The sequence below is a fragment of the Vanacampus margaritifer genome, chromosome 17 (genome assembly GCF_051991255.1).
Source record: "Vanacampus margaritifer isolate UIUO_Vmar chromosome 17, RoL_Vmar_1.0, whole genome shotgun sequence".
Lineage (NCBI taxonomy): Eukaryota > Metazoa > Chordata > Actinopteri > Syngnathiformes > Syngnathidae > Vanacampus > Vanacampus margaritifer.
Genome location: NC_135448.1, coordinates 17626658 through 17649343, shown reverse-complemented (window position 1 = coordinate 17649343; position 22686 = coordinate 17626658). Strand labels below are relative to the sequence as shown.

The following is a 22686-nucleotide window of genomic DNA, read 5'->3' as shown; positions in this document are numbered from 1 at the left end:
AGACAAATATGGTCCTTTCAGATGATCTACGTGCCTGAAATAAAATGTGTATTTGTGTAATTATCGTTTATGTTAGACATGCCATTTATTTTAATACGTTATATTTATTAGAATTATTTCCAGCAACAAAATGAATTTTATGTATTCATTTTGTGGTTGCCAATGATTTATCATTTTGATTTTACATTTTTAATTGCGTTTTTTAAAAACGTTAAATGAAACGTCTTTTTTTTTGTTTATATCCTAAATTTGAAGCTAAAACTCCACACGTTATTGATATTTTGATTGTCTTATTTCAAAAATAAAAATGCTATACAATAGTACCAAGGGCAGCTCTTTTATTTTGAAAGTCCCCCCCTCTACTGCTGCACCGGACTTTCCCCCTCATCTAGCTTGACACGATCACGCGAGGCCACCGCTAGGCGAGCAGAACCTCGGAAAAGCGAGGAAGAAGAACAAGAAGGACCAAAAAAAATGGGGATTAAACTGTACTACACCACTGTAACTGCCTCGCGGACGGTGAGTGACTCAGCAGAGCGTCGGCAAACTTGTGTTTTGCGTATTTTTTTCATGGTAGGCAAACAGTGGTGAGCCTTGCGCATGACACACCCAGCCTCGTTCGCTAGCTTCCTGCTGGCGGGCCCGCGGATGGTTAGCAGCATTAAGCTTTTAGCCATTAAACTTATTGGTCGTTAAAAAAATAGAGAAAAAAAAGGGAAAAAATCGAATTATGCGCTAAGTTTGTAGTTGCGTTTAAAATCGTTCGGTTGTTTTCCCAATTTTGTGACTGATAGGGCGGTTAACCCCCTCGACCCATCCAATCACATTGTGCATTTAAAAATATAATTGAAATGCAAACATCATTAGTTTTAATATATATTATTCGTTTAAATAAAAATGATTATTTGCAATGCATTGGGGAAATGAGACCTTTTGCAGTTTGCTATTTAAAGATGCACCAAATGTTCGTTTTTGATTATGAGCCCAGTATTTGTGATTTTAACTGTCAGGATTGGGTGGATTCTCAAATCAAACACTTGATAAAGCACCAAAACGAAACAATGCATGGACCTCGGAAACATGGTGATGTCACGAGTAAGCTATCTATTCTTTTTTTTTTTTTCACAGTGAGACCGACCGATCAGCAAATGTTTGGGTTTTATGGCAGGTTTAGAGTTTCAGAGTATGATTTTTAAAACAGGGTTTGGAGCCTGGCTTTGGGTTGTAAGTTCGAGTTGCAAAAATCTATCGATCACCCCAAGAAAAGTAATTTTATAAAGCTGATATTTCACAATAAGTAAATGCCACATCCCTACAATAAAAAGCCACGTTTGGGTGTTAAAACTCACTTTGTTTGTCAGGTCAAGTCCCAGCAGGCGGAAGTGATGCGCATCCTGGACAGCAAAAGCATCCAGTACGAGTTGGTGGACATCTCGGTGGGCGGCGAAGTGCGTGACGAGATGCGCAGCAAAGCCGGGAACCCGACGGCCGTCCCGCCGCAACTCTTCAACGAGGACCAGTACTGCGGGGTGAGAAGATGCGGGAAATAATGATTTAAGCTTCAGTGTCACCATCGTAAAACTCTGAATTCACATGCTTAACTTTTAAAGGCGTACAAAGGGAACATTAAATACTGTAGAATCAAACAAAAATAAGCTAAACTATTTAAATTAGCTGACCATTGGTAGTTAGGATTTATTGTAATGTCCCTGCCAATGGTCAAGAATAGACACAGCTAAAAAAATAAAAATAAAGTCCTGATAGGCACATTCCCAATTTTTTTTTTTTTAAATTCATCAATCGGATAATGGGTACAACAATAGATTTTTAAAATATTGGAGTTAGGGGTTTACTAATTTAGCTTGTAGTCCGCCTCAATTAGTGCTTAGCACACTCTAAAAAGAGTTGGGCCAAAAAGAACCCAACTATGGGTCAAAAATGGACCGATCCTCTACTTGGGTCAATTGGACCCAACTTTCTGGGGTGTTTTATACAAAATGACCCAATTTTTTGACCCAATAAAGGATCTGACTAATATTTATGAATTATGTTACACTCAAAGTTGGGTCAAATTGACCCATAAAGTGGCTCGGTCCATTTTTGATCCATAATTGGGTTACTTTTGACCCAACTGTTTTTAGAGTGCCGGCTGTTGTTGTCGAGTCACCCAAGGCGCTTAAAGGAAACCGTAATCCTCAGATGTGCTAGAGCTGCTCGTGGGAGGCGAACACGTTCGCCGAAGGATACGACAAGTTGGAAGCTGTCGCAAACAAGTTCACAAACGTTTTTGCCGTTTCATGCTAATTATTCATATCATGCCCGCAGGATTACGAAATGTTCTCCGAGGCGGTGGAGGCGGACGCGGTGGACCAGTTCCTGAAACTGCCGTGAATCATAACCCTCCACCCCCATCATCCGTCAACCACACTGAAGCCCCGCCCCCTTTGACACCAACTCCCATCGTATGCCATAACGAAGAATGCCAAATCTCCTCAACATACGTTTTTGTTTCCGCATCGGTGTCACTCACCCAAGCGTGTCTTAAATTGAATCCAGAAATTATCATCACTAAGTCTTAACGATGTGGTCTTGGTCTTAGAGCCGCCACCTTTCTACATTCCCATGTTGCGCTTAACGCAAACATGCAAGGATAAATGATCAGTTAAAAAAAAAAAAATACTGTGATAATTGGCGGCCATTTTAGGTCCCACCCTCCAGTTAGGGCAAACCCTGACATGGACTCAAATGGAAGTCTTCATTTTCCATTTACTACAGAAGCTGTTAGTTGAGAAGTTGTTGCTTGTTTACGCAGTGTTTGCATATATTTTGGTCACGTAAGGAATTTGACTGTGCAACCTCTTAAATCCAAACAAAATGGCTTCCAAATGTATGGAATTGACTCACCTGGCTCTAAGTAAGACTAAATTTCTGTCGGACGACTCGCCCATTATGAAGATGCTTTACAGTTTGTTTGAGTAACTTTTTCCAGTTCTGTCATCATGCTTTCTCCAAATTGTAGCACTTTTTTTTTTTTTTTGGAGCGCACCACTTTGGACTTCTCTCTGTATTGGAAGTTAAGACTGAATTTGAGGATGCCCCCACCAAGTATTTTAAGCATCCTTAGCTGTTAGGTTGGACAGGCCCCGAAAATGTGAAAAACAAAACCCCATTTCTTTGATCAAAAACATTTCAGAATGTCTCAAGGCGTTTGTAATTCTCCTCCTCCCTTCCTAGTTCCACTTTAAATGTTGTATTGTTGACTGAAAAGGACCAAAAAGACACCACTTTTAAGTGTTCAACCATGTAGCTGGTCCCGGGTTTGACCATTACAGGCCCTTATGCACTGAAACAGTGACGCAGTACAAGGCTGGTGTGTTTCAATGGACCCGTCACCACATGGGGAAATACGGTTTCAATTATTTTTGCGAACATGTGTATAATGACATCCTGATTATAGTTAGAGAAATTTACCTCACAGCGGATTCATTTCAACATGATTCTCGGTCACGCGATTTGGGATATGACGCAATGACAAGCCTGTATTGTTCACAATGTTTGTGCACTTGTTTTTTGTATCTGCGTGTGGTTTGGTTGTTTGTGGATGGCTGTACAAGTATGCATTATGTTCCGGTCACATTCCACGTCTGAGCTCTTTGCTTTGTGTTTGGACCAATTCCGCTTTGGCCAAAATGAGAACAAGTAGAAGAAAATAGGGAATCAAATGCTGTTGTCTTCCAAGAAGATTGTGATATGGGATGTATGGGTTGCGAAATTAAAAATTAAGTTGAAACAAACTGTTTGGATTTTTTCATTATGATTTTTTTTTTCCTGTTAACTTTATTATCCGTCAACTAGATTTTTAAATTGTTTTTATTTTGGGATATCTTAATCATTTTTTAAATTTGTTTGTAATGCTTAATTTTGAAGTGTAAATACTTTTTTTTTAAGATATATAAATATAGCTATCAGATTTTTATTAAAATAACTATTTTCTACATCATTTTATTTACACAATAATGTTAATTTTATATTTTCTACAACGATATATGTCGTAATTAAAAAAAAGTAATTTATGTAAATCAGTCTGGGAATAAATGATTAATTTATGTTCAATCCGTACGAGTCTCGTAATGCATTTGGACTTTTAAAAATGGGTTCTGACTCTGTGGCGTCTCGTTTTGCTATTTCGGCGCCTCCCAACCGGGCGGTGCAAGACACTGCGTTTGGCTGGGGACCACACAAACACGCAGCCAGTGAGAGTCCACACAGGAACCGGTGTGAGGCCAAATCAAGAAGTAGTGGCTTAATTGGGTGTAAAATGGCGCTGACGCAAGGAACAAAGAAGAAAGTTTGCTATTACTACGATGGTAAATATCACCCTTTGTGGCTTCGCGCGTTTGCAAAAACATTTAATGGCGCTTTTGGCGGGCTGCGGATGTTTTGAAATGCACGCGTGATACCTCTTAAAAGTGCGACGCCGGTCGGGCTAGCCGGTTTAGCAACAGACGGCTAACTAGCTTGCGTGCTAGGCTAACACAATCTGCTATAATAAATGCACAGGCGCTAGTATTGTGTTGTCAAGCTTAGACTAAACCACATAATTGCAACGCGTTAAAATCGCTTATTTTGCCTGTTTACGGTGAATAGTACGAGTTTGGCAACGGTCCCACTATAGCTAATAGATGCTAAAGACCCTTGCTAACTTTTCCTGGCTGGAAATGAGAATTTAATTGTGACTCCCCAGGTTAGATTTAGAATCGGTGTTCTAATTGTTATTCAATTTTTTATTGAACAGGTGACGTGGGGAACTATTATTACGGTCAGGGCCACCCGATGAAGCCCCACAGGATCCGCATGACACATAACCTGCTCCTCAATTATGGCCTGTATAGGAAGATGGAGATTTATGTGAGTAGACATTGCAACCTGAAATTATTGTAGAAAAGTAAAAGTAAAATATATAGTATGTGTGTTTTTTTACATTTGTAGAAATCTAAAGGCTGACATTGTTCAAATATTACTAACATAAGCAATATTCAAAATACACGAGTGTTAATTTTACTGCATTAATTTTGGCTCCAATTTACACGATGTTATCGTATGTGTCCGTAGAGGCCACACAAAGCCAGCGGCGAGGAGATGACCAAGTACCACAGCGACGACTACATCAAGTTCCTCAGATCCATCAGGCCGGACAACATGTCAGAATACAGCAAGCAGATGCAAAGATGTGAGTTTTTTTTTTCTTCTTTTAGTTTGATGTGAAATGTGCACATTAGAAATGACTCGATTTTTCATCACGCAGTCAACGTGGGAGAAGACTGTCCGGTGTTTGACGGCCTGTTTGAGTTCTGCCAGCTCTCCGCAGGCGGTTCCGTGGGTGCGTTTCTCCAACCAAGCTGATATCCCATAATAATCCCCCTACGAAGACTTCACATTTTTTGATGGTCTTCCAGCGGGCGCGGTGAAGCTGAATAAGCAGCAGACTGACATCGCCGTCAACTGGGCGGGAGGACTCCACCACGCCAAAAAGTCGGAGGCGTCTGGTTTCTGCTACGTCAACGACATCGTGCTCGCCATCCTTGAGCTGCTCAAGTAAGCCTTTTGGATTTGTAACACGCGAGGTGCTGCGCGTGCCTCTTTGTGACCGAGCACGTTTCTGCTAGTCAATCATGACGAGAATGAGTCGCATAAAATGAATGACAGGGCTTAAATTGTTGCGTGCAGGTACCACCAGCGTGTGTTGTACATCGACATCGACATCCATCACGGCGACGGCGTGGAGGAGGCCTTCTACACCACAGACCGCGTCATGACCGTCTCCTTCCACAAGTACGGCGAGTACTTCCCTGGCACCGGAGACCTGAGGGTGAGTTGGATTTCCACATTTTTGCTCCTCGCGGATGACAGTTCGCTAGTCAACACCGGTCTGACTTCTTTCACTTTTAGGACATCGGCGCCGGGAAAGGAAAATACTACGCTGTTAACTATCCACTGAGAGACGGCATTGACGACGAATCTTACGAAGCCATCTTCAAACCTGTAAGTGCTTATATCACAATCAGTCAAGCCGATATTGTGCAGTATTAGTAAATATTTGTGTGGCTTAGATCATGGCCAAAGTGATGGAGATGTACCAGCCAAGTGCAGTGGTCCTGCAGTGCGGCGCCGACTCCCTGTCAGGAGACAGACTCGGCTGCTTCAACCTCACCATCAAAGGTACCAAAATCAAAAATGGTCTTGAATAGGATCAACAAAAGTACATTACAGGTCATTAAAACGCTAATATTCTTAGAAGTAGCTACAAAAGGCCACTAGGTGGCAGTATTGCTTTGCAGACACCTTCCTGGTCACTCGCTCTAATGTTTGAGTTTTATGATGCAGTGGTTAACATGCATTACCTACACTGTGTTGTTTTTTCCAGGTCATGCCAAGTGCGTGGAGTACATGAAGAGCTTCAACCTGCCGCTGCTGATGCTGGGCGGGGGCGGCTACACCATCCGCAACGTGGCGCGCTGCTGGACCTACGAGACTGCGGTGGCGCTGGACTGCTCCATCCCCAACGAGCTGCCCTACAACGACTACTTCGAGTACTTTGGGCCCGACTTCAAGCTGCACATCAGCCCGTCCAACATGAGCAACCAGAACACTGACGAGTACCTGGAGAAGATCAAGCAGCGCCTCTTTGAGAACCTGCGCATGCTGCCGCACGCGCCCGGCGTCCAGATGCAGGCCATCCCCGAGGACGCGCCACACCCCGACAGCGCCGATGAGGACGATGAGGACCCCGACAAACGCATTTCCAGTAAGTCTGAAGGTAGAAATTGACCAGGGCTGGTTTGTATTTCCGTTTTGAGATGCCGTCTGCTTTGTGCTGCAGTCCGCGCACACGACAAGAGGATAGCGTGCGACGAAGAGTTCTCAGACTCCGAGGACGAAGCTGAGGGGCAAGGTGGCGGCCGGCGGAACGCGACCAATCACAGGAAGGCCAAGCGGGTGAAGAAGGAGGAGGAGGAACGCGACGGGGACGAAAAGAAAGGTACGTTGCCTTAGCTTAGCTTAGTTAGCTTTTTCCTTTCATGAGAATCATGCATTGAACAGTTTTTTTTCCTGTTTTCTAGATGTGGAGGATGTCAAGGAGGAGGAAAAGATGGATACTTCAGTGTAAGAACATTTGACTTACCCAAAAATGTTTACATTTACTTAATAACATTTAACTTGATTTTTGTTTTGTTTGACTTTGTAGAGCAAAAGAAGAAATGAAGACCACTTGAAGTCGCAAGTGCATTTACTGCCGTTTCAGCTCGTGGGAGCAAATAACCCGTCCCCGATGCGCCGTGATGAACAAAACAAACATTTTGTTCCTTGTGTTCCTTCCAAGATGAAGAAAACCATCCCTGCTCAAACAAACTTGATAAGTATCTGCTTTTTTTTTTTAGGAGGGGGGGGTATATATTAGGCATCTATTTGTAATAGTGACACTGAATATGTTTAATTATCTTCCTTGCCGCATTTCGACATTTAAATTATTTTGAAAGCATTCTATATATTGTTTTGTTTTATTGTGCTTAAGTTGGAAGCACTTTTTTTTATACAAGCAAATCAGTTTTTGTGGTTGTGTACAAAGGTGGTGTGATATTGCTTCGAGAATGTGTGTTTTTGCCTTTGTAATAAAAACTAAACAAAACACATTGGGTTAATTTTGGACAAATCACACAGGCCCACTATGAAGTCAGAACTGTTTAGTTGAAGGTGATAGAAACGTGTGTGATCGGGGAGTCAAGTCTCAAAACGGCAAAATGTAAAAAAAAAAAAAAAAAAAGGAGAGGCGGGGGGCTGCTTTGTTGGAGCTGGAAATGCCCACTAGGCACAATTCTCAAAATAAGACACCTTCTTGTTGAGAGTCTCAAAAAAGCCGATGACGTGCGTGTTTTCAAACTTCCAGCTCAAAGTCAAAGTATTGCGGGTCAAAGTAGTGAATCCTCACGTATCCGTCCTCTCCTCCACTGCTGTAACTGCAACATGCGTGCAAAAAAAAAAAACACAAATAAGCACAACAACAAACTCACTCGTTGGTGCAGCCGGATGGGTTCTTACCTCTTGCCATCCGGGTGGAACGACACACAGTTGATGGGTCCGAAATGTCCCTTGACTCTGCCAAACTCCTCCTCGTAGGCGGCATGGAAAAACCTGAGAAACACAATGGCGTTTGCATTTAAGCAGCAAAAGTGGGATTGATATTTTTTTCTGTGCTTGTGGAAAAAGCAAATGACTTCTTGTATCCACTTCCACAGAAAGTTTTTTTTCTTTACAAATGGGAAAATAAGTGCTTAACCTGGCAAGTTTTGTCAAATGGTACACTACTTTTTTTTTTTTTTTTTAAAGGAATGTCCTTCCATTTAAAATGAAAGTATCCCCCCCCCACCCCACTCACCTGGCCTCGAACTTGCCGATCCTGGTGGAAGTGGTGGTCACCTCCATGGCCTCTTGACCGCCGCCCATCACCACCTGCGCCGCACACACATCTGACGATGAGTATTGAAGGCACGCACAAACACATGCTAACCTCACTATGTAGGGCAGAGGTGGGCAATCTCGGTCCTCGAGGGCCGGAGTCCTGCAGGTTTTTGAGGTTTCTCACTTCCAACACAAGCTGATTCCAATCAACAGGATCGTTATCAGGTTTATTTAGAGCTTGCTGATGAGCTGATCATATATCAGCTGTGTTGGAGAAGGGCAACATGCAAAACCTGCAGGACTCCGGCCCTCGATGCCCACCTCTGATGTAGGGGGACACTTACATGGTCCATGATTGGCGAGATGGAGGCCGAGTTGACAGGTCTCTCGGTCCTGAAGGTCTTGATGTGGTCCAGGGAGGATGAATCAAAAAGCTGCGGAGCATCAAATGTGATACATTTTAAAACACATGCACACAAGTGAGCATTGGTTATTAATTATTTTGAACACAACCAAAGGATCATAATTTGAAAAACTTGTAAGCTGCGGTATATAAGTAAGTACCTTGGCAGTGTTGTCCTTGGATGCAGTGATGAACATGGTAAGGTCCACCGACGTCTGGATGTCGTTGATCTGCTTGCTGTGCTCCTTGATGGTCTTTAGGATGTCCCCCGACTATGTTGACGACAGCAAAAGGTCCGCTCAATTCTGCACGCGCAAACTGCTAATGGCGCCAATATGATGGCCCGCCCACCCACCTTGGCGCTGAACTGGTTGATCTCGCCGTTCTCATGGCCGGCGATGACAAACTCGCCGAGTGGCCCCCACACGGCGCTGGTGATCTTGTGGTCGGGGCACGGCACGGTCAGATAGGGCTGGTTGTCATCTGTGCAAAACGAAAAAAGGCTTTATACTATTTATTTATTTTTTTACACTACGCAACAGTTAATAATCTCAAGAAATGCACGATTATGACCCAAATGATCATCACAATTATTTAGATAAATATTGTAGTATTAAGTTTAATTTAATCGTGACAGTCAAGTCAATTTCAACTGTTTTTATTGTATAGTCAAATGGCGTGATACCAATTTGCTGTGGATCCCGCAAGTCAAAGAAGTTGAGGAAGCACTGGTAGCCCATCTGCTTGTCCGTGGAGAACATGATGATGTTGCCGCTGAAGTCGAAGCCACAAGTTCTGACCGCAGAGTTGGTGTTGACCAAGGCCAACTGTTTACCTGTGAACGGATCACATTTAAGACCAGTCCTGGCCTCAGGTGAATAATTCCGGTGTGATAAAACTGTTGCCTAACCTGTCTCGCAATCCCACAGTCGACAGCTGTTGTCTGCCGAACCCGTCAACACGTTCTTGGTGTCCCCTGAAGGACGCGTTAAGGAAGCTGCGACCAGGTAGCGCGATACTAGAAAAATATTTCAGGAATTCTTAGGATACAGTCGCAGTCGACACACCACACTGCTCCCGTGTGTCCATTGTAGGTGCCCAGACGCTCGCCATTGACGGAGTACCACACATTTGTGACCTAAAAGGAAAGGGGGGAAAAAAACGTTATTTGTGCGGATTGCGAAGAGCTTAACAGCGTGTAAATATGCGTTATTTTTGCCAAACTCACTGTGTCCTTGGCTACTGAGAAGATGAGGTCTCCTTCTCTGTTGTACTTGAGCTGAGTGATGGACCTCTCGTGGCCCTGAAGTAGAATGGGTTTCTATGGAGAAAAGAGGGACACGTGCCAGTGTTTTTTAAGTAACTACACTTAAAGTTTTTGCTTACTTATTAAAATATTATTTTTGACGGAGATTGACAAGATACACTGTAATATATATAGAATACACGCAGCTGTTGACTCATCCTCAATGTAGCTAACGAGCTATTAACATACCGGCTACCGGGAAAGCTAAGCTAACGTTTGCCGCGCTCGAAACTAAAGTTTTACAGCCTTTCAGCACACACACGGGCATACTATCAGCAAAACACAAAATATACTAACCATGTTTACCAACCAAGCGACAATACTCGGTGTAAGAAAGTCAATAAATCCAAATAAAAAGAGAGAAAATGGACACTCGTGTTTCTATCGGCGAAGCCGTGACAGAAAGGAAGTGACATTACCTTTAACGTGCCCCATAGCAGGCCCGTGAGGGCGCCCTCTAGGGTATTGGAGTAAAGCAGCCACAACGTTATTTTTGCATATTCTATTTTATTCACTAAAATAACACAGAGTTTATATTTTTTGTATCACTAGTTTAATAAATATACTTAAATGTTGATAATTTATATATTTTATATGACCACGCAGCATTAAAATAATGATTAAACAATTTGTTTTTCATCATTGAGGACAAATTAATTGACCTATTCTGTTAAAACTTTTTTCCGAGCATTTTACTAGGGAAAAAATAGTATTGTTATTAGAGCCCTGTGTGACGTCAAGTGATGTTTTCTCTCGAAGATCTCTGTCGTCTTTTTGAGTTTTGGAAGACCCCAAATCTGCGCATGCGCAGATCCTCAAACGTCATTAGTGAAAAGTGACGAGTCGACCAGCTAAAGAAAGCTCTTACCACAGGGAAGTCATAATTCCTCTCGCACACACACAAAGGAATCTCCTTTGTTTCTTTTTTTAAACATTACTCTGGTCGGCTGACGATATGAGTTGACGATAAAGTCTTGACAGGTGAAAATGGAGCGCGAGTTTGAGGACATTGAGTCAGAGGGCCGGTGGCACAAATTGTACATGGTAAGTGCAGTTAGCATGTTGCTAACGTTTAACAGTCAAGAGTTGAATCTTGTGAAATAGAGCGCTTGTTTTTAAAACGTCAAAATGACAACGATACATTTAAAGAAAATCGTTTATAATGAGTACGAGTAAAAGAAAAAAGAAAAAAAAGCCCTCCCGAAAGAAATCGTGTCTTTGGCAAAGTTTATGTTAACAATCGATAGTACCAGGATGTCCCTAAATATAGACTGGGACAAAAGTAGGTATACACTTTTTAAATTAACTTATTTAGGTGGGAAAGAAAGAGTATGAACGACTGACATATGTAAAGAAGGAAGGGGAAAAAGGATGGTCAAAAAAAAAAAAAAAATATATATATTTTTTTCAACAAATGACTACATTTAGCCACGAGCTGTGATGGTTGTAGTGACACTACTATTATAATGCTATCAACAATATAGTCTACCATTCTGTATCATCACTGGCTTTAGTTTTATGATGTCCGTCATTAAATTCATCATTTTTCTGTCATTTCCCAGGAAATCCGAAGTCAGTCCCACGAGTGCTCCTACAAAGTAGCCAAGTATCCCGAAAACCGCACCCGCAACAGATACAGAGACGTCAGCCCCTGTAGGTTGAGGTCGCGCTTGTCTTGAAACGCACAAAATCCCCGACATGAATTTTCTCCCTGTGATCCCCCACCCCCACCCCCACCCCCACCCCCCCGCAGTTGACCACAGTCGGGTGAAGCTGAAGAATGCCGACAACGACTACATCAACGCCAGCCTGGTGGCGATGGAGGAAGCGCAGAGACGTTACATATTGACTCAGGCATGTTGTGGACATTGCGTTGCGCCATTTTGTGTTGATAGAAGCCCTGTTTGTATCCGTTTATCAGTCGAAACACAGAAGTTAACATTAGCAGTGGGGCGAGAATACTGCCCTGTTGCGCAACTTTAGGACGTACGTCTTATCGATTGCTCGTCATGGACATTGAGTGTTAAAACTCAAAAACGACTTGATATTTGCACTCAATGTGATCTTATTTGACGGCCAGAACACCAAGTCACTACTAGCTAGCTTTTTTTTAAATTATTATTATTGTGCTTGTCTGCAGGGTCCCCTCAGGAACACGTGTGGCCACTTCTGGCTCATGATCTGGGAGCAAAAGACCAAAGCTATCGTCATGCTCAACAGGGTCATTGAGAAAGGCTCGGTAAGCTTCACATTTCCACCGAGTAGTCCAGTTCGGTAGCAAAAAAAGTAGAACAAGGGTTCTAGTTACCACATAGTTCCCTTCCTAATGTAAAAAATGTCAACAATGTCATTAAATGAACGCGACTCGACTGTCATCTCCTTAGCGGCGACTATAAAAAAAATAATAATAATTTTTTTTTTTTTAAAATCACCTCCCCTTTCTTCTTCGTCCGTTAGGAAAAGTGCGCTCAGTACTGGCCCGTAGCCGAGGAGCACGAGATGGCGTTCAAGGACACGCGCTTCCTGGTCACGCTGCTGTCGGAAGACGTCAAGTCTTACTACATCACCCGAGTGCTGGAGCTGCAAAACATGAGCGTGAGTGTTTGGTCTCGGCCCCGTCCTCGATTCTCCAGCACGGCCCTCTCGAAACTTTTCAAGCGGACCCCTTCCGCGTGTCTTCTCGCCAGACGGGGGAGAAGCGGGAGATCCACCACTTTCACTACACGACGTGGCCCGACTTCGGCGTGCCCGAGTCGCCGGCGTCCTTCCTCAACTTCCTGCTGAAGGTGCGAGAGTCGGGGGCGCTGGGTGGGGGGGACCACGGCCCCGCCGTGGTGCACTGCAGCGCCGGCATCGGACGCTCGGGGACCTTCTCGCTGGTGGACACGTGTCTCGTGCTGGTGAGAGATTTTATTTGTCTTCATACATAACTGATAAAGCATTTATTTAAAGGGAGGCGTTTATTTTTGTCTGTCAGATGGACAGAAGGAAAGACGCGTCCCCGTTGGACATCCGTAGGATCCTTTTGGACATGCGCAAGTACCGCATGGGTCTCATCCAGACGCCCGACCAGCTCCGCTTCTCCTTCATGGCTGTCCTCGAGGGAGCCAAGTGCATCATGGGAGACTCGTCCCCGCAGGTAAACGCGCCCGGGGGACGCTCTCGGACGGCAACGACGGAACACGGCGGCTGACGTCTGCTTCCCGCCTCGCAGTCTCAGGGGCGCGACTTGTCCCTGGAAGACCAGGAGCCCCCCGCCGCCGACTCGTCGGAGAAATGCAACGGCGGCCAGCGGGCGGCACCGCCTGGCGAGGACGGCGATTGCAGACATGACGGGGAAAGGCCGGGCCAGTCGCCGGAGCAGGGAAATTGCAGCACGCAGTCAGTATCCGCAAAGTCGGATTTTGGTTCGGGTTATTTGATTCGTGAAGATGAGTTCGTTTGTCAGGACAGTCTAAAAATATGAATCCGTTTTTGTTTTTTTTTTGGTCCATTTCTGTATACGGTTGACAACATGGACCGAGCTAATTTACAAAAAAAAAAAAAAAAAATCACATTTCACGGTTGCCAACTAGCGGCTATTTTTAAAACAAGTGACAAAAAAAGGCCACATGAGCGCAATCATTTTGACGTTGTTTTCCGAAAAAGGAAATCCGGACGCGGCCACCTCACGTGAACGGCAATAAAAAATATCGTCTTTAGAGGCATTCTTTGCCGATGTCCGTCCATTTTCTATCGCTCATCCGGGGTTGGCTCGCAGGAGTAGAAGCTCTAGCAGGGAATCTCATTTAAAATATTCATTCATGAATAGTAAAGACCCCCAAAAAAGAGATTTAATGTGAAGGCCATATTGCCCGTCCCTAATTTTATGTTTTTTGTTGTTGTTGTTGTTGTTGGTTTTTTTTGGACAGCAAACGACGCAGGGGTGACAGTTTCTCCATAGCCCAAAGCCAAAGGACCAACGACACGGACAGGAAGCGCAAAAGGTGACGACGCCAACGATTTTCCTTGCTATCCACTTTCAAGTCTGCACTCTTTGGACTCACTAGTAAGACAATTTGGCGCACTAGTAGAACGACGGCCCTATTTGTTTTCAATACTGTATGACATTCTGGCACACTAGTAGGAAAGTTACATTTGACTAGTGGCCACTAGTTAGGGCTCAGGAAGCTACTAGCGTGCGATACATGCCTATAGTTACGACTAGTTAGTAGCGGGGGGGAAACATCACTAGTAAGACACTAGTTGTTGTAGCATCCTATCATTCTATGAGTGTGCTGAATTGTCTTACTAGTGCGGACAAAGCGCACTAGCGAATTGATCTTGATCTTGATATCGAGTCAAATGAAGAAATGCCCAAACCCGCTTTTCTGCACTTCTCAACTCGTCCAATGAGTGCGACACGCACACGCTCGCTCCCATGTTCTCTCAATGTGTGCTGTTCTCTCCTCGAACAGTTTGGGCTGCGTTTGCTGCTCGTGACCCGGCGCCGACACTTTTAACGGTTTACAAATAGCACCTGATCTCGTATGTCCACACCCCCCCCCCCCCCCCTTGCGTGTGCTGTGTGTTTTCCCTTCCGCGCTGCAGTGCTTTTGTTTTGATGAGTTGCTAGGCAACCATTTGGACTCGTTTTGAATGTTTGTGCTGCACGTTTGCATCTTAATTGTGGGTTTTGGGCGATGCCCGGCGTGTTGGAAAAGCATTGATTTGATACCCTGGCACTGTTAGGACGCACTAGTAGACCGACTCTTGCTAGCATCGTTTTTCCACTACTACAGAAAGCCATTTGACAATTTATTTGATATCCTCCGTTAAGGGCCGCGTACTCGTATGTTTTTGCCCCTTCTAGTAAGACGACCAAGCGAACTAATCGGATGACTGTGGCGCACTAGTAGCATCATTTCCACTATGATATAGTCCATATACTAGTACAGTCTTTCTCTTTTTCCACATTGCCCCCCTCAAACAAGTGACGCGACTTTTTCTCCACCGTTATTCCTGAACAGTGACATGTTTTCCCCCCCCCCACATTGCTTTTTTTTTTTTTTTTAAGCTTGCATTCGGCCTTTTTATTTTTGCCGGAAGGATCATCAAATCACAACAACAGTCTTCTTTCACGCGCCAATTGGAATGCATGAGAAAAGTCCACCAGATGCCGACGGGGACGCCGCCGCGGTCGTCTCCCGTCATGCCTCCTCGACTTGAATGCAGCTCATCGTTGTGAAGTCCAGACGGCTTCATTTTCTTATTCTTGCTTCTTTTTTTTTTTTGTCTCATGACAGAGCAAAGACCAGCGACTCTTGACTCGACTGCAGCAACCCGAGGCTGCATTCGACAACAACAACAAAAAAAAACACACAACAAACATCGGCAGGGAAAACAGCAAGCTCTCTATTCTGCTTCTTCTTCGCCAGCACCTCCTGTTCCTCTTCTGCAAACTGTTTACAGCACTCACACACACACAAACAAAAAAAGACCAAAACACACCAGCGTTTCTTAAAATGATTTTGTTGAACGCATCTTTTGTCATACACACATTTATATTGACTGAAAATATGAGTGCATTGTGACAAGTTCTAAATACTTTTTCCCCGGGGAGACGACCTTTTGATGAAAAAGTTCTATTTTTTATATTTAAAATAAGTACTTGAAGTGAAACAAAATCAATGGCATGTACATAGTTCTGTTTTTCTAGTTCTGAAAAAAGTTTCATATATATATATTAAAAATACATTTACACATTTGAACCCCGAGTTTGATGGAAAAAAGAAAGGCAAGTCATTTTTTTCCTCCGTTACCTTCTAATAAAAATGTAATTTACAAAATGTATGGACCTATTTGTTAATCTATTATGATGTCACTTAATTCTTGACCCGTTGTTTAAAAAGTTGCCACAGATACTGATTTTGTTCATGGAAGATCTCAAATGCGCCGTCCCTACAAATTCCACAACTCAAAGCGTAGAACAAAAGTGAAAACTTGAGGGGGCAGTTGCGCGTTTTTGTTTCAGAGTCAGGTTACGGACATGTCAGGGGGGCGGGACTGCCGGGAAACACTGCGTGGCGTCGGGCCAAGCACTTTCAGTTAGTCATGGACCGAATGAGGTCAAGCAAGAGAAACATTCAATCTGGCTCTTGTTGATGGATTTTTATTGAAATAGAAAACAAGGTTACAAAAAGTGCTTCAGAAGATGGCCGGAGGGATGCCGCTCCCAAACAGCAGATTCCAGGAAGTTGGGATCTTCCATTTGGCTTCTCGGTTCTGGAAGAAAGCGTCGGGTTTGAAGGGCACGGGCTTTAAACAATTACAGCACCCGCGGAACCCATTTTAACGGTGTTGCTAACCAAAACAGCAGCACCCTGCGAGACATGAAAGACAATACAAACTGACCCCCCCCCCCCCCACCAAATCGGCTATTTATATATTCTTACATAAAATATCCCTAATGTGTAAGGTAACATTTTTACTGTAATATACAGTATCTTTTTTTTTTTGTTCTTATATTCAAATGCTATAACTAACTATTACCGGGTTGTCCAGCAGGTGGAGCCAGTCGTCCAGGTGACTGACGAGCGCCATGGCGTCCGGTACGTTGTCACCCTCCGAGCAGAAGACGAGCAGCACCGCCAGCGGCACGTCCTCGGTGCAACTTCCAACAGCACACACATTCTTAACACACACGCATTCTTGCGAGGATATTCTTCCAAACGATAAACGGCCTACCTGTCCGCGTAGAGGCCTTTAGTGATGCCTCCACCCGGGACGTAGAGTCTCTGCTCTTCCGTGCCAGTGTCTAAGCGTCCCGGGCAAAGAGGTACCCTCTCCATCTCCCTCCAGCCGAGCTCCTTGAAGGCATCACCGCTACTCTTCAGCAGGCTTGGCGTGACCAGGTACCTTAACGGAGTGCTAAAGACACACATGAAGAGACTTTATGTTATCCTAACATAACATCGTCATAAATGTACTTTTCACTTTTTTTTTTTTATAAAATCGATTCTCATTCTCAGTGTTGTTGCATTACCCTCGTAGCTGCTGATCATCCCTCTGGTAGGCGTGGCTGCTGGACAGCACCAGGGTCCGGGAGAAGCCGCTGGCCTTGATCCAGGACAGCAACAGCTGACAGAACCGTCTGGATTTGCTCTGCAAAGCGTGCAGAACATGAAATCGGTGCGCGTGGCCATTCAAACCATCATGTGGTTGGACATACCTTGACAACTGGTGCCCGGATCTGAAGAACCGCTAGCTTGAGCTCGGGCGCAGCGTATACTATTGACAAGAGAGGAAGAAAACACGTTACGATCTACGTTGATTATAAATTGTGTTTTTTTTTTTTTTAAAGTGCACCTTCTGCGGCTGTGTGCAGCTCCCCCGCGTCGTCTTTGCCGGTGGCGTATGGGTTATTGCCCGCCATGGGGATGAGGCAATCAGTGTGCAGGTAGCCCACCCTCGGCAGGTTGAAGGTGGATATGAGGAGGTCCACCGCCAGTTGGCCCACGTTGCCCACCGCCACCGCTGGCTGATGTCATAGAAGACATAACATTCTCAAGTCAATAGGGCAGTTTGGTATGATGCAGATCAAATCAGACAGATAGCTAGCTAGCTAGAATATAGACGTTAAAATGTCATATCTCTCGTTTTAGCTTCGTAGTGAGGGGATGTAAATGAGCCGGACTTACCATAACAAGCGTCAAATCCTTAAATACAGGCGTGGCGGTCTGTGAAGTGATAAACATGGCTGTTTTGCGTGAGTTTTGTTAATATTCTAAAGAATTAAAAGCGTCAATCATTGAAAAGTTTCTCCAATTTTCATGTCAGGCGCTCTGGGGTCCTTCTAGACCGGCGTCGACGACTCATTCTCATCGATGCCCCTGAAAGTGCCTGATGTAAATGCGTTACTGTAATGGGCTCTGAGAAAATCTTACAAGGCGGTTCATAAAATATGACGCTTTTTTTAACATGGAAAAAAAAGTTTGACATTTTAAAGGCAATTTCAACAATTTTAAAAGAAATTGAAGTTTTTCCCAAAACAGGCACATGTTAGTAAGCCGCACTTCAGCAAAGATGTTACGTTTAGAGACGTCAGTATCCCAACGGTTACAGGCAACTTTTTTTTTGTTACATGCAACGTTAAAAAGGCACTGTTCAAAGCTACGCGCGCTATTGGCTGTTTTGTTCTTGAAAACTCTTATCTAAGTCTGTCCTGATTATTTCAGCATCGTTACAAGGCGAATGTCGTTTTGAACTATTATCCCTGTCGGTGATCGCGGATCAGTAATGTGACCATTTGCCAGATACCTCATCACCAGTGGCGTAGCAACATTCCCCAGGGGCCCCAAGCAAGAAGGGATTGGGGTTCCAGCGGCCATTCATAGTATACATAGTGCATCATTTTAAAATTGCACATCTGTATTTTCAATAATCACCATTAAAGCTACTGAACGTAGAATATTCAATTTCGAATAGCTACTGCCACCCGCTGACAAAAATTGAAACTGCACATACCATTTAAAAAAGTTCCATATTGCATATTAAGTGAGCGAGATAACAAGAAAAGAAAATTGCTAATCGCATGGCTGTTTTAAAAAAAAAAAGATTATTAAAAAAGGTCTTACTATACAGTCGTTAAAAAAAAAATTGTATTGTTCCAATACCGATGCCATCTTAACTTTTTTTTTCCTTCAAGTGTTCTGTTCACCTCATGCACTTTTTTCTGATCTTTGTTTTGTGCAAATAAAAAATATTTAATCTATCCAGATGTGGTGTGGTTTGTGTTGACCAACACTTTTTCCCAACGCGGGTCATTCGTGGACAACAGGCTGGATAGTGTGCCCCGAGGACCAGGATTGAGAAAAACTCTCCACATAGAAATTAGTGGGTTGGGCGCAGTACCACATGTCCTCAGCAGACGGCGCACTCCTTGGTTTCAGGTTAGGATATCTGGGTTTTGGCTCGTTTGTAATTGGTCAATAATGTAATAAAACAATAAGCGTGCCGTTATAAAACGCGCATCAGTAAAGCCGCCAAGGAAATAATAGTTGGACAAAAAAGAAGAATCGTTGAGAATCCGTGTGGGTGGAGTCAATCAAAGTCTTGTGAAAGTTCAGAGGAAAACGGAGAAGCAACTGAGACATGATGCAATACTGCCCTCCTGTAGATGAATGGAAATAGGATTGACTTGTTGGTGAGCCGTTCATTAATATATAAAACAATCGTTGCATTCGTACTTGTGTAGATTACATAGTTGACGACCAGGATGTGCATGCGTGAATTGAAAGTAATTCCCATAAAAATATATATATAACAGCTGGTGGGGAGGGGTGAAGGTTGGAGGCACTCGTGAGTAAACAACAAATTTGATTCCTGAAGAAGCGTACTCATCACCTTCATTAATTTTTGGTCAAAGCAACGTGATCAGGTGGCACCTGAAATAAAATATCGACCCCGCTACCGGTGGTAACGCGTTCGATTCCTGCCCTTTCCCTTATTTTCTATAATTTGGGAAATAATCTCATAAAATTTGAAGTGATCTGGAATTGAACCCAGTTCTGTGGATACGGTAACCTTTGTTACTGACCACTCGGCCAACTTCCCCGCTGTGATGATTTTTTTTGGGTTCTATTCATAGAATCAAAGGGTGTATTAGTCGGCCGGCCATTTTCATTTTATGGTATAATGACATAGGGGACCGGAAATGGTAGGAGTGATTGGGCTAATGGTTAGCGACATGGACTCTGGAACGGACGAGCGGGGTTCGAATACCGTCAAAAACTTTCCTGATTTTATCAGGATTTTCTGTCCGAATGCAGTCGAAAACCTTTTTTTTTGTTCTCTTGGTTAAATAAAGCTTTTGAAGAAAAAAACACCACGTGATGACGTCGTTACCGAAAACCTATTTAAGCTGTGACTAATTGAACGAGCGATCTTTCTTTCTTCGCCAGCATCACGTCGACGTCCTCCGCCTGCTGTTCGCCACTCATCTCGACAAGATGACCAAAAGCTTTGACAAGAGGTTTGTTTAAGATTCTTCTTACACTTGTAGTTGTAACTTTTAACATGTTCATTTTTTCATCATTGCAAACACCTTGCTAGCATGCTAGCTAAAATGTTTGCTCAAACGTGGTCAATCAACGTCAACCGCGTGCTAAAATGACACCAACGCATTTATTTGACATGTTTGGAAATAAATGCTCGCGGTAAGTAAAGAAATTGTTAAAATGTTGTTATTAAACAGAAGATCTTGAGTAACACGAAGTGCTTTTTCCCTTTCCAGCATCTGGAGAAAAGCACCGTTTGGCAGAAGGTAAGTTTGCCAGCATTTGTACATTAACAACTTCAGTGAAAATCAACTCTTAACTTTCTTTCAACTTGTCCACAGGTTTGCATCTTGAAGCGAATGGACTCCCCTTGAAATCAAGTTGCTTACGTACCCTACCTTTTAGCCCATGGCTTTGAAATACTTTTTTTTCCTTCTCTACACTGGCATGTTTCAAAGCTAACTATATTATGTTACCGTGTCTTTCAGCCCAGCCATCGACACGATGTCCAGCCCAGCCCTGTTCTCGTCACTGGTGAGACACAAACTCTTATACACGTTAAACTGTGATATCATGTTTTAATTTGTTTTAGCACATGGCGAAGATTACTAAAGGAGGGTAAGGACATGTCAGGTGACTTGCACTGACCATTTCTAACGTCCTGCTTTTTTGTATGTGTGCAGGTAAAAACGGCATTTTGACTTGAACCGGAGCTGCCCGAGGAACAAGAAACGTGTACGAGGCTGGTTTTGAGCATGCTTGCAAAACAAAATGGCTGACGTTAACATTTGATAAATATATTTGAACATCGCTCTCTTTTTGTAGTTTCCCCAAAGCTGCATTGAACTGCGCTTCACTCGGGACCCTCAAAAGGTACATTTATCTTTTGTGCCGACATGTTAACCTTGTTTTTCCTTCTGCTTTTGTTCCCTAAATGATGCCGAAGCCTGTCTGGGCCCTGGAAAAGCTCAACCACTCCCCCCCCCTTTTTTTTTAATTGTTGAAATGTTAATAAGCTTGACTGGTTGCTCATCTCGTTTGTGTTTCGGTTCGTCTGCTGCCAAACTGCAAAGAAGTGGAAGATCACCTCAATGTTTTCTTCAAGGTCATCTTCCTGTGAATGTAGCTGCGTCATCCCAGAAACGAGTTGCAGGTCCTCTTCTGCACTGGTGAGTTTCATCTTCTGTCAAATTTGCTACATTAAAAAAATCAAACGCTTAACGTCCTTTTTCTTTGTTGTAGAGTCTACTTGACCAGGCAGTGACTTGTGTTCTTGGTGCAACATTGTTGCCATCAGCTTGAATGTTGTCGACTCGGCAAATTTCTCCTCGATGTTGTTCTGCCGCAGGCGCCGAGGAACATGGCGGGCTTCCTGGCGATGCAGCCATGTGAGCGATTGGCCCAAATCCCACAAGAGTCGTCGGTTCCCCTTCTGTGCAGGTGACTTTCATCATATTTCAGAAACGTTGACATGACTAACTGATGTCGTTTTGTTTCAGGGCCGCACGATCTGCTCCCGCTGTTCAATGTTTTCTTCAAGGTCATCTTCCTGTGAATGCAGCTGCGTCATCACTGACAGTCCAGAAACAAGTCGCGGGTCCTCTTCTGCACTGGTGGGCTTCAACTTCTGTCAAATTTGCTGCATTAAAGAAAATAAAAACACTTGACGTCTTTGTTGAATCCACTTGACCAGGCAGTGACTTTTGTCCAACACGTGTGTTCTTGTTGCTGCATTGTAGCCATCAAGTTGAAGTTGATGGTAAGCTTTGAATGTCGGATGTTTTGAATGTTGAAACTCGGCAAGCTTCTCCTCGATGTTTTTCTGCAGCAGGCGCTGAGGAACATGGCGGGCTTCCTGGCAGTGTGAGCGATTGGCCCGGATCCCCTTCTGTGCTGGTGAGTTTCAACATGTCAAAAACGTTTGCTGTGCAACAAGTTGACTTGACTCACTGATGTCGTTTTTGTCTTAGGGCCGCACGATCTGCTCCCGCTGGCTTGCAACTTCACCTGGTGACCACAAGGAGGCAGCAATCATACAACTTTTTCTTTTTTTTTTTTTAAGTTGTGTTAAAAAATAAAAAAACTTCAAACAAAAAACATCTTTACCTTTTTTTTCATTGTCATTTCAACATGTCTTGTGCAAAAAAATAAATAAATTCAACTTTTAACTCTTCTTGTAACATTAAAAAAAACCTTTCTTGAAAAGTTTTATAAACAAAGTTCTTGCTAAATAAAGGGGTGTGGCCAAATTGCATGGTGGGCATGGTTATGCAAATTTTTGAGCAGGAAGCCATCTGATTGGTGGGTTCTGGAATGAGTGCAGGAATCTGATTGGTTGGCTTATAAATGGGTGTGGTTTATGCAAATTGAAAGGTCTATATTTGCATAAGTAGGTGTGATTTATGCAAATAAGGCCATAAATGTGGTTTTGCATCCAGCTGATTGGTCAATTCAGAGAGGGCGTGGTCAGTTATGCAAATTTA

General features: G+C 43.5%; 6 protein-coding genes across 25 annotated transcripts; 4 read left to right on the top strand and 2 right to left on the bottom strand.

The window, feature by feature from the left end:
* The first annotated feature begins 362 nt into the window (after positions 1–362).
* sh3bgrl3 (SH3 domain binding glutamate-rich protein like 3) lies at positions 363–3794 on the top strand. The gene is made up of 3 exons (XM_077549523.1): positions 363–519; positions 1362–1529; positions 2326–3794. Exons 1-3 carry the CDS (start codon positions 475–477, stop codon positions 2389–2391), a joined length of 279 nt encoding a protein of 92 aa, XP_077405649.1. The 5' UTR covers positions 363–474; the 3' UTR covers positions 2392–3794.
* A 406-nt stretch (positions 3795–4200) lies between these two features.
* Positions 4201–7687, top strand: LOC144037693 (putative histone deacetylase 1-B). Its single transcript, XM_077549368.1, has 12 exons — positions 4201–4367; positions 4796–4908; positions 5113–5230; positions 5306–5380; positions 5457–5595; positions 5728–5869; positions 5950–6042; positions 6111–6219; positions 6425–6805; positions 6881–7039; positions 7122–7164; positions 7247–7687. Exons 1-12 carry the CDS (start codon positions 4319–4321, stop codon positions 7272–7274), a joined length of 1449 nt encoding a protein of 482 aa, XP_077405494.1. The 5' UTR covers positions 4201–4318; the 3' UTR covers positions 7275–7687.
* Positions 7688–7727: 40 nt separating this feature from the next.
* On the bottom strand, positions 7728–10597 carry eif3i (eukaryotic translation initiation factor 3, subunit I). Its single transcript, XM_077549376.1, has 11 exons — positions 10464–10597; positions 10089–10181; positions 9911–9998; positions 9771–9836; positions 9546–9695; positions 9216–9343; positions 9022–9132; positions 8802–8891; positions 8435–8508; positions 8098–8190; positions 7728–8015 (listed from the first exon to the last, which is right to left on the bottom strand). Exons 1-11 carry the CDS (start codon positions 10464–10466, stop codon positions 7934–7936), a joined length of 978 nt encoding a protein of 325 aa, XP_077405502.1. The 5' UTR covers positions 10467–10597; the 3' UTR covers positions 7728–7933.
* Positions 10598–10995: 398 nt separating this feature from the next.
* On the top strand, positions 10996–16002 carry ptpn2b (protein tyrosine phosphatase non-receptor type 2b). The gene is made up of 10 exons (XM_077549369.1): positions 10996–11210; positions 11729–11819; positions 11920–12020; positions 12307–12405; positions 12624–12761; positions 12854–13066; positions 13144–13305; positions 13381–13547; positions 14078–14152; positions 15452–16002. Exons 1-10 carry the CDS (start codon positions 11154–11156, stop codon positions 15471–15473), a joined length of 1125 nt encoding a protein of 374 aa, XP_077405495.1. The 5' UTR covers positions 10996–11153; the 3' UTR covers positions 15474–16002.
* A 299-nt stretch (positions 16003–16301) lies between these two features.
* On the bottom strand, positions 16302–19151 carry psmg2 (proteasome (prosome, macropain) assembly chaperone 2). Its single transcript, XM_077549378.1, has 7 exons — positions 17846–19151; positions 17514–17685; positions 17377–17435; positions 17191–17309; positions 16893–17075; positions 16698–16818; positions 16302–16430 (listed from the first exon to the last, which is right to left on the bottom strand). The coding sequence occupies exons 1-7, from the start codon at positions 17900–17902 to the stop codon at positions 16353–16355; spliced, it is 789 nt and encodes a 262-aa protein (XP_077405504.1). The 5' UTR covers positions 17903–19151; the 3' UTR covers positions 16302–16352.
* On the top strand, positions 19053–22300 carry LOC144037701 (uncharacterized). Of its 20 annotated transcripts, none has more exons than XM_077549389.1 (13): positions 19057–19350; positions 20108–20362; positions 20440–20469; positions 20545–20583; positions 20692–20737; positions 20887–20938; positions 21029–21076; positions 21277–21372; positions 21552–21643; positions 21703–21816; positions 21943–21962; positions 22032–22099; positions 22174–22300. In XM_077549389.1, exons 8-13 carry the CDS (start codon positions 21295–21297, stop codon positions 22279–22281), a joined length of 480 nt encoding a protein of 159 aa, XP_077405515.1. In that variant the 5' UTR covers positions 19057–19350; positions 20108–20362; positions 20440–20469; positions 20545–20583; positions 20692–20737; positions 20887–20938; positions 21029–21076; positions 21277–21294; the 3' UTR covers positions 22282–22300. The 20 variants fall into 20 exon arrangements, 17 of the variants coding, with proteins under 17 accessions (XP_077405522.1, XP_077405518.1, XP_077405515.1 ...); XM_077549386.1 differs by having other exon boundaries at positions 19058–19350; positions 20545–20592; XM_077549396.1 differs by having other exon boundaries at positions 19053–19350; positions 20108–20469; positions 20887–20936.
* Positions 22301–22686: the final 386 nt, after the last annotated feature.